Source organism: Dipodomys spectabilis, unplaced genomic scaffold (genome assembly GCF_019054845.1).
Source record: "Dipodomys spectabilis isolate Male_0828 unplaced genomic scaffold, ASM1905484v1 ptg000030l, whole genome shotgun sequence".
NCBI classification, from domain to species: Eukaryota; Metazoa; Chordata; class Mammalia; order Rodentia; family Heteromyidae; genus Dipodomys; species Dipodomys spectabilis.
The window spans coordinates 9,433,216-9,447,654 of NW_024870707.1; the positions used below are offsets into that span (position 1 = coordinate 9,433,216).

Genomic DNA, 14,439 nt, shown 5'->3' on the forward strand with positions numbered 1-14,439 from the left:
AAACCCTACTACTTGAGCCACACCTTCAATTTTTGCTTTTTGCTAGTTAATTGGAGATAGAAGTCTTACAGACTTTTCTGCGTGGGCTGGTTTTGAACTGTGATCCTCAGGTCTCATCCTCCTGAGTAGTAGGATTACAGGCATGAGCCACCAGTACTCAGCTGGAATTATTATTTTTTTTCTTGGTTGTAGGGTTTGAGCTCTGGGCTTGGGTGCTGTCCTTGAGCTCTTCAGCTCAAGGTGAGCACTGTACCACTTGAGCCACAACATCACTTCTGGAATTGGAGATAAGGGTTTCATGGACTTTCCTGCCCAGGCTGGTTTTGAACTGATCCTCAGATCTCAGCCTCCTGAGTAGCTAGGATTACAGGCATGAGCCACCAGTGCCCAGCTCAGCTGGAATTTTTAATTTCTTTATCACTTTGTGGTCATTGACTGAATGAATGGGCCCGACTCCACACAGTACCACAGTATAGTGGTGAGAGAAGACTGAGAAGGGGAAGACTAAGAAGACTGGGAGGAGGTGCCCCCAGAGTTAGAGCACACGGAGTGAATTCCCCTGATGTGCTGACAGCTAGAGCCACCGTGTTCCCGCAGGGGTCTACTTCCAAGGAACCATTGCTGCCGCCATAAAGGCTTTCGTGCTAGGAGTTTCCAGGAAGGGACAGAGGCTCCCATCTGGCAAAGTGAAGCCAACGTGGGGCAGGCCATTAGTTCTTGGTATATTATAGCCTGTCATTATGTTCATCACCGGGGTCAACCAAGCCATCTTGTTCCTGTTTCCTCCCTCTGATTTCTCCCTTCTTTTCTCTGACTAAGCTATACCTATACCAGACATACAGCCATTTTAAACCTCTAAACAAACTTATTAGCAGAACCAGTCTGACTGGCCAATCTCAGTTTACATTGACCCTAGAATGGTTCATAAAGAACAAGCGTTGATGACTCTGGTCCTTTAGGGTCTAGGCAAGCCTAGGAAGCTCTAGGCCCTTTGGAATGCTCTTCTAGAACAAGTGGTGCCCACTTGGCAGAACCTTGATCCCTGACTCTGGCCTGATTTTAGTGCTGTTCCCCATTACTCTTCCTGAACTAGAAGCCTGGAAATAGTGCTTCTTCAGTCAAAGTAACTATTGAGCCAAGAAATGAAGCACCAAAAACCTAGATCCTAAGAAAAGGAGCTAAGGTCCAAATTGGGTCAATAGATTGGAAAGCCAGTTATTTTTCTTTTCCAATTCATAAAAACTCTTGCATATCGTCGAAAGTTTGGGGACATTCACTTTATATCTTGATTTTGGATTCGATCTCGAGAAAATCCCTCCTCTCCTACCACAAAAATAAATAAATAAGTAATTATAAAGCAAAATAAATAAGACCAAATACCCAGTTCTGTTCTGTTGGATTTTTTTAGCATTTTTATTAGCATAAATTAGTTGTACAAGGGAGGCTATATTTTGACATGTCATAGATGTGTCCAGTGTGCCCTGATTAGACGCCCCCTTCCCTTACTCTCCCTCCTACCCTTTCCCCCGAACTGCTCTTTGTGCATGTGGTGAGGCCTGTAAGTTAAAAACCCTCACCTTCAGTTTTCTGGCCCCCGCAAGGGGGAAGGAGTTCATTTCTGTCATCTTTCTTTATGGAAATGTATGGTTTGCAGCCCCTGATTTTGTTTCACAAAGAGAGCGTGAGTGTGTGGAGGTGGATTTGATTAAAATTGGCATCAGCTATATATAGGAGTGGCTTCTTCTGTCACCACCTCGAAGCCCAGGAGAAAAGAGCCCTACCCTAGCGCAGGCCCTCTAACTTCTATGGGTCAGAAAGCAATGTGCACCCATCCTGTCCCAAGCCAGCTGGAGCATGTTTGGTCACTGCCCTGGGGAAGGAGCGTGGGCAAAGAATATTCACAGATAGGTAGCTCCCTTTCCCCACTGCTGTTTTGAGGCTAGATTTGGATGGTGTAGACAAGGGCATGGCTGGCAGCCTGGATAACAAGTCAACAGAGCCAAATCTACTCCAGCAACCCTTTCCACTCTCCTCCCCTTCCCTCCCTCCCAGCCATGAGAGGGCGATGGTGAGCTGGCCCACTGCCTCTCTCCTCCCTACCTGGTTTTGGTTTTCCTATCTTTTTGTTTTTTGGGGCAAATGTCCCAGCAGGGGTTTGGTTTGAAAGGACCTAACAGTGGGACCATGTTGAACAAGCCTGACCCTGTGTGTTTTCTTTCGCAGCTCTTCCGTGAAGTGAGAATAATGAAGGTTTTGAATCATCCCAACATAGGTGAGAACAGTTGCTACCCCTTTTTTTCCTCCCCCATAGCAAGTCTCCATTTACTTCTTTCCTGGGGCCTTGACTTCTGGAGTTTGTGTCAAGGAGGATGCCAAGGATACCTGTGGACAGGCCCAGCTTAAAGTCCAGCTCTACCCATTCTATCCTAGTTTGGCTTGTACAAGAGGAGCTTGTCCTGGAGAGAGGAGGTAGTAAAAATGGGACCACAGCTCCCTAGCCTACCTACCTCCTGATAACACTGGGTGACACAAGTGACCTTGTTCCTGTCTGGAGTCTAAGTTAGGCCTTTTCTCTTTTTCAGTTAAGTTATTTGAAGTCATCGAGACTGAGAAGACACTCTACCTTGTCATGGAGTATGCCAGTGGAGGTAGGTGTAGACCTGCCTCTTCCCGTTGCATCCCGCCTCTCCTAGCCCCAGCCAGCTCTCACGCACTCCAACCATCTCTTGCAGGAGAGGTATTTGATTACCTAGTAGCTCATGGCCGGATGAAAGAAAAAGAGGCTCGAGCCAAATTCCGTCAGGTGGGTGTGCCCATCTCCCGTGGCTCCAGGCGGAGCTTCCTAAGCAAGTAGCCTTAGGGAGGGTATTTGGAGCTCTGCTTTTCTGTGGTTAACTTAGAACCAGGTCATGGGTCACACAGCTCCAGCCCATATGTCCTCCCCTCAAATGCCCCAGCACTAACCCTTCTTCCTTCCTTTCAGATAGTGTCTGCTGTACAGTACTGTCACCAGAAGTTTATCGTTCATAGAGACCTAAAGGTGAGGCATGTTCTTACCTCCTGTGCCTTGGGTGTGCCTTGGGTGAGACTGAGTGCTCTCTCCTAGGCCTCCTTGATGAAGCCCTAAATTTAGGTAACTCCAGCCTTTGGCCTTTTCAAGATGACCAGGGACCCCTAGGAATGCTTCTGATAGAGGCCTTATGGCCAGCCCCAGCCCCACCACAGGGCTCTGCCTTTCTATAACGCTGGGCGTGGCATGAGCACGCCACCATTTCCTGCTCCTGGTCCCTTCGGGTGGCCTAATGGCCAGCCAAAGAAACAATTTGAGTGTGCTTCAGCTGTGTCACAGCTGCTTTGAAGGCACAGGGAACACCCCATCTCTGTAACCAAGGTACTTGAGTTAGAGATTACCTATGAGTCTCCCAGCCACTAAGTCCTCAAAGACATGACTGTAAAACTGGGGCCTGACCCTATAGCTCTGCACAGCTCCCAGGGTCTGTGGACCTGCAAATCTCAGCTTTCCTGTGCCTCCTGTATGAGGGGTGGTCTGCATGCCTCTGACTCCACTTGTTCATGCTGATTGAAAACCTGGCCCGGGGTGGAGCAAAGTTCTGAGACTCACGATGGCTTACCATTAGTTCTCCCATCTCCTTCAGTTCCTGCCTGCCTGCCCGCCCGTACCTATGAGTGTGGTCCACTTGAGGCCCTGATATTTTCCATCTTGTCTCCCAGGCAGAAAACCTTCTCTTGGATGCTGATATGAACATCAAGATTGCAGACTTTGGCTTTAGCAATGAGTTCACTTTTGGGAACAAGCTGGATACCTTCTGTGGTAGTCCCCCTTATGCTGCCCCAGAACTCTTCCAGGGCAAAAAGTATGATGGCCCCGAGGTAGATGTGTGGAGCCTGGGAGTCATCCTCTATACACTGGTCAGCGGATCCCTGCCTTTTGATGGACAGAACCTCAAGGTGGAGTGAAATGCAGGCTTAGATTATTTTACTACTTCTCCATTTCTGCTCTTCCTCTGGTCTTAGGTCTATCCTGTCTACATTTTTCTTAAGCCCTTCAGAGAAGGGCCTGCTGGAGCAGCCCTGCCTAGTGTGATGATGCATACCTAGACTCCCAGCACTTGAAATGCTGAGGCAGGATGAGCAGGCTAGAAGCTAGCCTTGGCCTTCCACATGTAGGAATTAATACCTCACTTCTCAATTCCTATATGAAAAGATAGGATAAATTGTATGTGAGAGAGCCAGGCACTGGTCCTTATCAATAATCCTTGCTACAGAGAAGGCTGATATCTGAGGATCAAATTTGGAATCATCCTGGGCAGACAAATGCTCAAAATTCTTATCTCTATTAAACCAACCCAGAGCCAGAACTGAGGACATGGCCTAAGTTGTAGAGCACCAGCCATGAGCGACAATGCAGAGTGAGAGTATGAGGCTATAGATTCAAGCCCAGTCCCAGCACACACACGCGCGCACACATTCACACAATTGTGTACGTGTTCATCCCTGGCCCTCTGGCCTCCGCAGGGCTCCTGGCTGGTCAAGCGACAGTACAAGGTGTATGACTTCCCCTCCCTTCTAGTGAGTTGCTTTAACAGGCTTTCTTCTTTCCACTGAGCTTCATTTCTGTCTTCTTAGCCAGTCTTTACCTCTCAGGAGCGTGGATATCATCCTTGGGGTGATTTAAACTTTCTAACCATAGGAGCTACGGGAGCGAGTTCTAAGGGGAAAATACCGGATCCCATTCTACATGTCCACGGACTGTGAAAACCTGCTTAAGAAATTTCTCATTCTTAATCCCAGCAAGAGAGGCACTTTAGAGGTGAGCTGCCTGAAGCCCAGATAGCCAGAGGTCCTGGAATCTCCATGAGAACTGCAAGCTGAGTTTCCTCTCACTCTGCCCTTTTATTTTCCCTTCCCTTGATCCCCAGCAAATCATGAAAGATCGGTGGATGAATGTGGGGCATGAAGATGATGAACTGAAGCCTTATGTGGAGCCACTTCCTGACTACAAAGACCCTCGGCGGACAGGTAAGGCTGTGCTGGCTGGAAGCTTGAGCCTATCCAAGATGTAAGTCCAGCTGAAACTGTGTTGTTTCCTCTTCCCTTCCCTCAGAGTTAATGGTGTCTATGGGTTACACACGGGAAGAGATCCAGGACTCCCTGGTGGGCCAGAGGTACAACGAGGTGATGGCCACCTATCTGCTCCTGGGCTACAAGAGCTCCGAGGTGAGTGCTCCCTATCCCCATGCGCTCGTCTGGCCACCATCACTGTAGATAGCACCCAGCCGTTAGTGCCAGCTGTGGACAGAAGCGCGTTTCCAAGTAGGTCTCACCTCTGCTGACCCGAGTGAAGCCTTGGCCTTGATGTCTGAGGCCTTTTGCTGGTCTTCCTCAGTGAACAAGAAAGAAAGGTGGCGGGGAGGAGGGGAGCCTGAGCCTGAGGCCAGGCTCCATGGGGTGAGGTGAGCTAGCCAGCTCTGTGCCCATTAGAACAAGCCAAGGCCATCTGGCTTGTGTTAGATGTAGGTTTAGTTGTCTTGGTATCTGTGTCTAGAGGTCTATATCTGTGTCTGTCTTGGAAGCTTTGCTCTGTTCTGATACAGTCTGGATGTTTCCGTGTATGTGTATCTGGCCTGGCTGTGGTCTGAGGCTCTCTGGTTGGGTTTGGGTCATCATTTGAGTACCCATATACATTCACATCCTTCCCCGATCCCCCTGGGTCAAGGCAGCAGGGTCCACCGGGTTATCACTTTAGTCTATTTAAGAGGTGTCTAGTGGTGGTGGGGCTGGGAAGGTGGCTCAGTGGTAGAGCACTTGCCTTGCATGCATGAGGCCCTGGGTTTGATTCCTCAGCACCACATTAGCAAAAAAGAAAAAAGCCGGAAGTGGCACTGTGGCTCTAGTGGTAGAGTGCTAGCCTTGAGCTGAAGAGCTGAGGGACAGCGCCCACTTCAGGCCCCAGGAGCGGACCCAAAAAAAAAAAAACCCAAAAACCAAAAAAAAAAAAAAAGAGGTGTCTAGTGGTAATTGACATAGGTCCAGATTTCTTGTGAGGATGGAGTAGGGTAGTAGGTCTCTTAATTCTGATTGTGTGTGTTCTGGTGGGTGTTTGTGACTGAGTTCAGAGCATCTTTGCTGGTTTGTCCCCAAGTGAATGTGGAAGCGTGTTTGAGTGTGTGTCTAGATGAGGTGTATAATGTTTTGTTTGAGTGTAGCCTGTCTGTGTGTCAGTGCATCGGTACTGCCCTAGCAGCCTATGCCAGCATGTCCACTAGCGGGATCTCTGCCTGACTCCTGCTTTCCCTTGATGCCCTGTGTTCTGTTCTTGCAGCTGGAAGGTGACACTGTCACCTTAAAGCCCCGACCTTCAGCTGATCTGACCAACAGCAGTGCCCCATCCCCGTCCCACAAGGTACAGCGCAGCGTCTCCGCCAACCCCAAGCAGCGGCGCTTCAGCGACCAGGGTATGTGCTTCGTGGACCCAAGTTGGGGCCACCTCTCTCCAGAGCCACCCTCCCAAGCTCAAGGGGCTTTGGGTGACAGCTGAGTTTCAGTCCTGGTTCAGCCACTTCTTAATAGCATGGCCATGAACAAGTCACCAACTTTCTACCACCATGGTGAACCAAGGCTTTGGTGGTAGGAGAGCGCGAGCGTGTCGTGGGTCCTCCGCAGGCTCCCAGCCCCACTCATTCCCTCCTCTGGCCCCACAGCTGGCCCTGCCATCCCCACCTCTAATTCCTACTCTAAGAAGACTCAGAGTAACAATGCAGAAAATAAGCGGCCTGAGGAGGACCGGGAGTCAGGGCGGAAGGCCAGCAGCACTGCCAAAGTGCCTGCCAGCCCTCTGCCAGGCCTGGAGAGGAAGAAGACCACGCCCACCCCCTCCACGGTGAGCCATGGCCCCGACCTCGCCCCCGAGCAAGAGCCTCGTCTAAGGCCAAGCTGGCCACAGGTGGCTGAGGAGGGAGGGCTGTCAGAGGACACAGCTCCCTGTGCAACAGCCCCTGCCCTTCATCTCCACAGAACAGCGTCCTCTCCACCAGCACAAACCGAAGCAGGAATTCTCCGCTCTTGGAGAGAGCCAGCCTCGGCCAGGCCTCCATCCAGAATGGAAAAGACAGGTGAGTGGCTGGGCACCTCCCCTACTCAGGGAGCTCCTGTCACAGGGGCGGCGCGGTCTGTCGGTGTCACTGTCTTCTGTCCCGCCACAGCTCTAGTCCTGCTCCCTGGAGTCCTGTCCTGGCTGCTGAGTCTGGCCATCCCCCACCCCTCCTCCCTGCTCCATGCCATTCCCCCTCCCTGTCCTCCTGACTGCTCCTCACTGTTTGCCAGGGGGAGGGCTCCAGTGGACACGCAATGCTCTCTGCTTCTGAACCTCAGCCAGGCCTGAGCTTCCCGGGATCCCCTACCCAGGGTGAACCTAGAGCTGCCCATCGGAGGGGCTCCACACCAAGGGGCTCCAGTAGTGCCCGCAAGAAGGGCCCCCACCTACCTAGCCTTGATTGTGGTCTTTCTTGGTGTGCCACATTTCTGGCTCCACCTCTTCCGCACCCGTGAAAGCTTTTCCTTAGCAACTCCTTGCTCTTTCTGTAGAAGAAACACCCTTGTTCTTCAAATTCCTAGGAGCCCAGTGTGGCCCAAGGGTGGTGGGCTCCCGTAGAGCTACTGCCTTTGTGGTTTCCTTGTTCGGGGCTCCGGCTCACCTGGCTGCTCCTCAACCTGCCCTCCACGTCCCGCCTCCATCCGGCCTCAGCCTGACTTGCTCCCTGGGCCTGAGCTGGTCCTGTTGGTGCTTCCAGCTCCGGCCTTGGCCCTGCTCTTGCTTCCTAATCCAGGCTCCTGCCTCTTCTACCCCCTAACCTGGGCCTCTCCGCTGCTTTTGTCTCCTAGCCTAACCATGCCAGGGTCCCGGGCCTCCACGGCTTCTGCTTCTGCCGCAGTTTCTGCGGCCCGGCCCCGCCAGCATCAGAAATCCATGTCGGCCTCCGTGCACCCCAACAAGGCCTCTGGGCTGCCCCCCACGGAGAGTAACTGTGAGGTGCCGCGGCCCAGGCAAGTGTGCTGGGGCAGCTGGCACACCTGCTGCCCTCAGCCTGCCCCCACCCCTGCCCCTGCAGGCTCTGCCCACCCCCGGGGGCCTGCTCCAGTCTTGTGTTCGCCACAAGGAGTAGCTCTGTTCCCTGTAGTTAGAAAGTGAAGGGCATAAAAACAGCATTAATGCCCCTCTTTTCCTCCAATTCTCCCTCTCAGAACAGGTATGCAGGAAGCTGTCCTGAAGCTCCGAAAGGAAGTCTTTTTGTTTGGAACCTTCCTGGATTTCCTTAGGGGCCCTCAGTCCTTAGAGCTCCTCCCCACCGCGCTGGAGGGGCCTGGCCCAGCTCTTGCCAGCCTGTGCTGCTCTCACACCTGGGTCCTTCCTTGTCTCCTTCCCTCCCTCTTCCCTCCTAGACCATCTCCACCTCCCCAAGACTCCTCACTGCTGTCCCAGTGGTCACTCCTTCCTTCTGTGTCCTCTGTGATGGCTGCCTCTGCCCCAGCGTCCCCCTCCCTGTCCCCACCACAGGGCGTTCCAGGTGCTCCGTGGTGCTGTTCCCTGCACCTGACACGTTCCCTCGCCCCCACCTCTTTTCCCACAGCACAGCCCCCCAGCGTGTCCCTGTCGCCTCCCCCTCCGCCCACAACATCAGCAGCAGTGGTGGAGCCCCAGATCGAACTAATTTTCCCCGGGGTGTGTCCAGTCGAAGCACCTTCCACGCTGGGCAGCTCCGACAGGTGCGGGACCAACAGAATTTGCCCTACGGCGTGACCCCAGCCTCTCCCTCTGGCCATAGCCAGGGCCGGCGGGGGGCCTCCGGGAGCATCTTCAGCAAGTTCACCTCCAAATTTGTCCGCAGGTGAGCAGGGAGCTGAGTGAGACAGAGTGTGGGGCCAGACTTTTTGCTCGCCGGGGGGCGAGGGTGGAAACTAAGATTGGGTTCTGGGCTTCAGGAAAGCTAAGAAACGGAGTTGTTGTCGATACCTTACATGCCCAGACCTCGTCTTAGGCCTCTCCCAAACTCCCCACAGTCACCTCATTCTCTGGCCCCAAGCAGATGGGCGATACCGCCTCCTCTCTAGGGGAGTGTGAACTCAGATGCTAAAATAAAAGCCCCCCTCTTCTCTCCTGGGTTCCCATGGAAACATATTTGGTGACGCAGCTGCAAAGTCATGAGGCATGAGCCAGGCTGGGCCGATAAGGAAAATTTTTCTTAGTCTCTTGTCTTGCCCCCTTTGACCTCCTCTATCAAGTTGGTTATGTCTGACTGCAGCCATGTTCTACCTGAGGGCTCCGGGGCGGGTGGAAGCCCATAAAAGGAATAGCCAGTGAAGGCCTGTGGTGGCCGCTCCTACAGTCCCAGGGGCTTCTCATGTCTGAGCCCCACAACCACTACCGAGGGCAGCCGGCCGGCCCCTAGGCCGCTCTGTCCCCAGCACACCTACTCAGAGTCCCAGCTCAGGAAGCTGCAGCTTTCAGAAATAGGCCCGTGTGACCTCCTCAGTGTTCCTCATTGCTGCCCAGACACCGCCCACCGAGCCCCGGGACGCAGCGTGGAGCTGAGCGGGTGGGGGCAGACCCCGGGTCCAGCACTCTAGTCTCGCTGAGCGGCTCTTCCAAAACTGGGGCCACCCTTGAACCTTGGACAGTCCGTTCCCACCTGCTTATCCACACACCGTCTTGTTGGTTTTGTTTTTGTTTTATTTCTTTTTTTATTTTGTCTTTTTTTGTTTGTTTTTTTTAGAAATCTGTCTTTCAGGTTTGCCAGAAGGTAGGCGTTGAGCCCGATGTGTGTGTGTGTGTGTGTGTGTGTCTGTGTGTCCCGTGTCTGTGTCCTGCCTCCATCACTAATTCCCCTGTTCTGGCTCCTGCTCCTTTTCCATCTGCTGACCTAGTCTGTGTGGCCCTCCTCTCTGCCATCTTAAAGGGATGAAGATAGCTTTGGCTGGGTCTCAGCCCCACGCCCACCTCCCTGCCCACTTCACCTTGGCAGGGCTTGGAACACACGGCCCTTGAAGAGGTCATTTGGGGCCCCTCAGAACAAATGGCATCAAACCTGGGGAGGGGGCCTTCCTAAAGCCACTGGCAGATTTATCCTCAGGCAAGAGGAGAGAGACCTCAGGGATTCTCCCTTTAAGATCGTCTCCTCTCACCACCCAGGTTTCCGTCCAAGCATTGGGTTCCTTCTCTGGCCCTTTCCCCCTGTCATGCGCATGTGCTCCGAGGAGGCTCTGCTGGGTCCGAGTGGGTCTGGGACGGCATCTCATCGGGGATCTCCTGGGCTGGCTGAGCTTCAGAGCTGTGTGGCCTCTTCCCCTGGGCGCACAGGATAGAACTCTGGAGGTGCTTCAGGGACGCCATGGTTCCTAGGCTAAAGTCTGATCCTGTAAACCCAGAGAGCCTTTGCCTCATGAGTGGGGCACAGCACCCCCTTCTGGCAGCTCCTGCAGAACCGGCTGTGCCCACCCTCCCCAGCATCCCGCCTCCAGCAGCCTCGCGATGGCCTGCTACCTCTCCACTAGACTGTTTCCTCCAGATGTGGCCTGTGCCTGACAGCCAAGGGGCCGAGCTGCTCCCCAGCTCCTGGCGCAACAGTGGCAGGCCTGCGCCCTCACTCCTGCAGCTCCTCCCAGGGTCAGCCCAGCCGGTATCCTTGTCAGGCCTGGGGTGGCTCAAATACCACGGTGCAGACCAAGGGCTAGATTGGGAGCATGGTACCCCAAATGAGGAAGAGACTGACCAGATGGATCTCCCGGCGCCCTGCTCTACTCCCCTGGCTCCCTGCATGGCTGGCAGGGCTTGGGGAGAGCAGCCAGGCTCATCCCTTGCACAGACGGGCCTGCTTGCAGTGTGCTTGTTGGCATCAATGTGTCTATGTGTCCGTGTTCTTTTACATGTGCTGCTGCTGCTCTCTCCCTTCTCGTCCCTCCCCTCCTCTGTAGTCTCCAGTTTCCCAGTTCCGGGCACTCGTCCCCCAGGCAGGAGGTGGAGAAGCCGCTCAGCAGGGCCAGACCTGTTCCCCACCCCGGTGTCTCTCCAACCCCGTCTCCTCCTGTGCTCGCAATCGGCCTGGAGGCCAGCTGTGGGCAAGTTAGAAGCACAGTGGCCTTTTCAGATTGGCCCAGATCCCAGTCACCCCAAGGTCTGCTGTGCAGGTCTGGGCCTTGGCACCTTGAGCCTTAGGAGAAGAAGCTTCCAAATGGCCCAGTCCCTCCCTCCAGGGGGACTTCATCCTCACATCCAGTGTAGTGGCCCCAAGGACCCGCTTCTAGCCCCCACCCCATCCCATAGAATGGGAGCCCAGCTGTGGTTCTGACTGGGTTGCTCCTGGTGCTGGGTCCACAATCTGCCCATACACGTGTGCGCGCACACAGCTGCAGAGGCTCCAGCACAACTAGGGGGGCATGCCTGGTGTGGGATTCCCTGTTGGAAAGGGACGCTTGAGCTGCCAGTGCGAGAGGGCTGCAGAGCTGTGTTGGCCTGCAGGTGATGGGTAAGTGGCTTTTGGGCTGAGGTCTCGTCCACCCACTGGTGGCACCTCCCCAGACCCCTCCCCGACCGGGGTCTGCAGCGGTGGAAGGAGCGAGAGATCCAAGCACTAAACTCTCCCTCGCTCTGTTTTTTGAGGAACCTGAATGAACCTGAAAGCAAAGACCGAGTGGAGACGCTCAGGTGAGGGGGCCGGAGCCAGCACTGGCCCTGCCCAGGCCACCGGGCTTGCCACAGCCTCCTGCTCCTCTCCTCCTCCTGCCACTTGGCTCTTCCTCTGATGGCCCTGCTCCCCATTCCTCAGAGGATTCCCCTTTCCCAGGCCCTTCTCGGATCCTAACGAGTTCTGGAAGTCAGAGCCCCAGGTTGGGCAGTTGAGGCTTGAGGTTCCTGGCCTGACCACCTTGTCTCCTCGCCTTGGCTTCGTCCTGGGGGAAGTCTGTGCACACCGTGCTGCTGAGTGCACTCGTTCCCTGCCTGTCCCCCCATCCTAGCTGGCCTCTCCTCACCCCCTCCATCCTGAGCCATGAGGGTCCCTAACCCCTGCACCCGAGTCCAGGGTCTGACCGCTCCCTCTTCCAGCTCGCTGCTCTGTGTTCCCTCCTGCTGTCTTTGGCTTCAGGGTCTGTCTGCCAGGGTGGCTCTCCTGCGGGTGGGTGCCTCAGCCTCTCCCTGACACCTCTTCGCCCTCCACAGACCTCACGTGGTAGGCAGTGGAGGCAATGACAAAGAAAAGGAAGAGTTCCGGGAGGCCAAGCCCCGCTCGCTCCGTTTCACGTGGAGCATGAAGACCACAAGCTCCATGGAGCCCAACGAGATGATGCGGGAGATCCGCAAGGTGCTGGACGCAAACAGCTGCCAGAGCGAGCTGCACGAGAAGTACATGCTGCTGTGCATGCACGGCACGCCGGGCCACGAGAACTTCGTGCAGTGGGAGATGGAGGTGTGCAAACTGCCGCGGCTCTCCCTCAATGGTGTTCGGTTTAAGCGGATATCAGGCACCTCCATGGCCTTCAAAAACATTGCCTCCAAAATAGCCAACGAGCTGAAGCTTTAACAGGCTGCCAGGAGGGGGGCAGCAGAGACCCGCCTGCACCAGCAGACCTGGCTGCTGTGCCGAGCCTGCACTCCACCTGGGTGAGACTGCAGGATGGATGGATGTCTCCCCTGCTGGCACTTGTCCCCTCCCAGGCCCTTCTCCGGTTTGTTTGTTTTTCTTCCATGTTTGTGAGGGTTGGGAGAGGGCACTCCCCTCCTCACACAGTGACCCCTGCCCCCATCCTCCCTTCCCCCCTCTCCCTTCAGGAGGCAAAGGAAGGGGAGGGGCAGTGGGGGCAGGGCTCCCCCCAGGTACTGCGGTTGCACAGAGTATTTCGCCTAAACCAAGAAATTTTTTATTACCAAAAAGAAAAAAGAAAAAAAAAAAAATCCCAGCGGCCACCTTTCCTCCCTGCCCCATTGGGACAGTCGAGACTGGATCTGTGGGGTTTCCCGGGAGGGTGGCTCAGGGCTGGAACACTCTCAGGCAAGAGTGGTGGAGTTCCCTGGCAGGCCCTCCGCCAGGCCCACTTCGGGCTTCTCCCCTCTCCTCCCCTCCTTCCCCTCCTATCAACCCACCAGAGGTGGCCTTCCCCTGCCCTCAGGCCCCTGGGCCGCAGGCCTGGGCGCTGGGGCTGGCGAGGGTGGGGCGCGGCGGGGGCCCTGGCCTCCCCATACTGTATCCTCTGCCCCACCTTTCCCAGAGCCCGGCATTTCCTTCCATGAGCTGCTGTGGGGACGTTTGCTCCCCTCCTCAAGTCTGTGCCATCTTCTCCCACCCACCCCTCCGTAGAAGGCGGGGCTGACCCCAGAGCTGGGAGAGGGGAGAGGCCGGCTGCGCAGCGCAGAGGCTCCTCAGCCCCCAGGGGGCCGCCTGCGCTGCCAGTCCCCGAACTGGGATGGCGGCTCCTCCATTCTGGGAGAGCCTTTGTCTGAAAGCACAGCCCCTCGCCCATCCCCCGCCCCCCCACTCCCCTCCCCTTCATTGGCATTAATCTGGGCACCAGTTCGGTCTGTAGCAGACTTCCTGCACCATTCTCATCTCTCGGCCTTGCCTTTTCTTCCTGACACTGTCGCCCCTCCTCTCAGGAGACTGCCCAGGGCCTCCACGGGGCCGCCTGGCGGAAGGCTGGATTGGGCGGCAGGGCCGGGAGCATCTGTCCCGACAGATGGGTGAAGTGACTCCCGCCTGCTAACCTCGGCCAGTGTGGGAGTGGGTGGCTGTGGGCGCTTGGCTGGTGGTGGCCACTGCATCCCTTAATTTATTTCTCTGCTGTTTCAGTTCTTGAGAAATTGGGGGGGTCCCACAGAGGCCGCCCCTGCCCTCACTTGAGTTGTACATTTTTTTTTTTGTGATGGGTTTTATTTTTTATTATTTTATTTTTATTTTTTTCTGATTAATGATGACTCCGCCCCTATCACCCCTGCTTCCAGGCCAGGCTCAGCCACGTCAAGCCCTTGGGTCCCAGGAAGGGGCCTCGCCAACCTCAGCCCTCCAGCCCTGTGCTCCCACTGGCTCCGGCTCAGACCAAGGGCTCCCCCTCCCACCCTGTGGAACAGCCCGGGTGCTCCAAGAGGGCTGGGAGGGCATGGCTTGGGCCCCAAAGGGGGTAGGGGCCAGGGGCACCCAGGCAAGGTGGTCTCTCCCCACCTAGCCCCTCCCCCCACCCTGCACTTAGTTTCTCCTCTGGATCAAACACGTAATAAAGAGAATGTTTGGAACCTGAGCTGCCGCCTCCTGTCTCTCCTCCCAGCTGGCTAGAGACCCAGTCCCTGTTGGGCACAATGTGGCCCAGCCTCCCTTGCCAGGGAAAAGCGATTCCTGTCTGGGGCAGGATGAGCCGGTGCTGGGTGGACAGGGCTCC

The 14,439-nt window shown here is 55.3% G+C and overlaps 1 protein-coding gene across 6 annotated transcripts in view; it reads left to right on the plus strand.

The window, feature by feature from the left end:
• Nucleotides 1-14,301, plus strand: part of Mark2 (microtubule affinity regulating kinase 2) — a 73,557-nt gene extending 59,256 nt beyond the window's left edge. For 3 of the 6 annotated variants that reach the window (XM_042675873.1, XM_042675874.1, XM_042675878.1), the window contains exons 4-19: nucleotides 2,224-2,272; nucleotides 2,583-2,648; nucleotides 2,733-2,803; nucleotides 2,984-3,040; nucleotides 3,733-3,969; nucleotides 4,712-4,831; nucleotides 4,941-5,040; nucleotides 5,126-5,238; nucleotides 6,344-6,476; nucleotides 6,723-6,901; nucleotides 7,036-7,133; nucleotides 7,903-8,064; nucleotides 8,649-8,906; nucleotides 9,792-9,818; nucleotides 11,675-11,719; nucleotides 12,233-14,301. In XM_042675873.1, the coding sequence (XP_042531807.1) occupies nucleotides 2,224-2,272; nucleotides 2,583-2,648; nucleotides 2,733-2,803; nucleotides 2,984-3,040; nucleotides 3,733-3,969; nucleotides 4,712-4,831; nucleotides 4,941-5,040; nucleotides 5,126-5,238; nucleotides 6,344-6,476; nucleotides 6,723-6,901; nucleotides 7,036-7,133; nucleotides 7,903-8,064; nucleotides 8,649-8,906; nucleotides 9,792-9,818; nucleotides 11,675-11,719; nucleotides 12,233-12,593 (2,076 nt within the window). In that variant the 3' untranslated portion in view covers nucleotides 12,594-14,301. The remainder of the gene's footprint in view (nucleotides 1-2,223; nucleotides 2,273-2,582; nucleotides 2,649-2,732; nucleotides 2,804-2,983; nucleotides 3,041-3,732; nucleotides 3,970-4,711; nucleotides 4,832-4,940; nucleotides 5,041-5,125; nucleotides 5,239-6,343; nucleotides 6,477-6,722; nucleotides 6,902-7,035; nucleotides 7,134-7,902; nucleotides 8,065-8,648; nucleotides 8,907-9,791; nucleotides 9,819-11,674; nucleotides 11,720-12,232) is intronic. The other 3 variants (XM_042675876.1, XM_042675875.1, XM_042675877.1) reach the window with 3 other exon arrangements.
• Nucleotides 14,302-14,439: the final 138 nt, after the last annotated feature.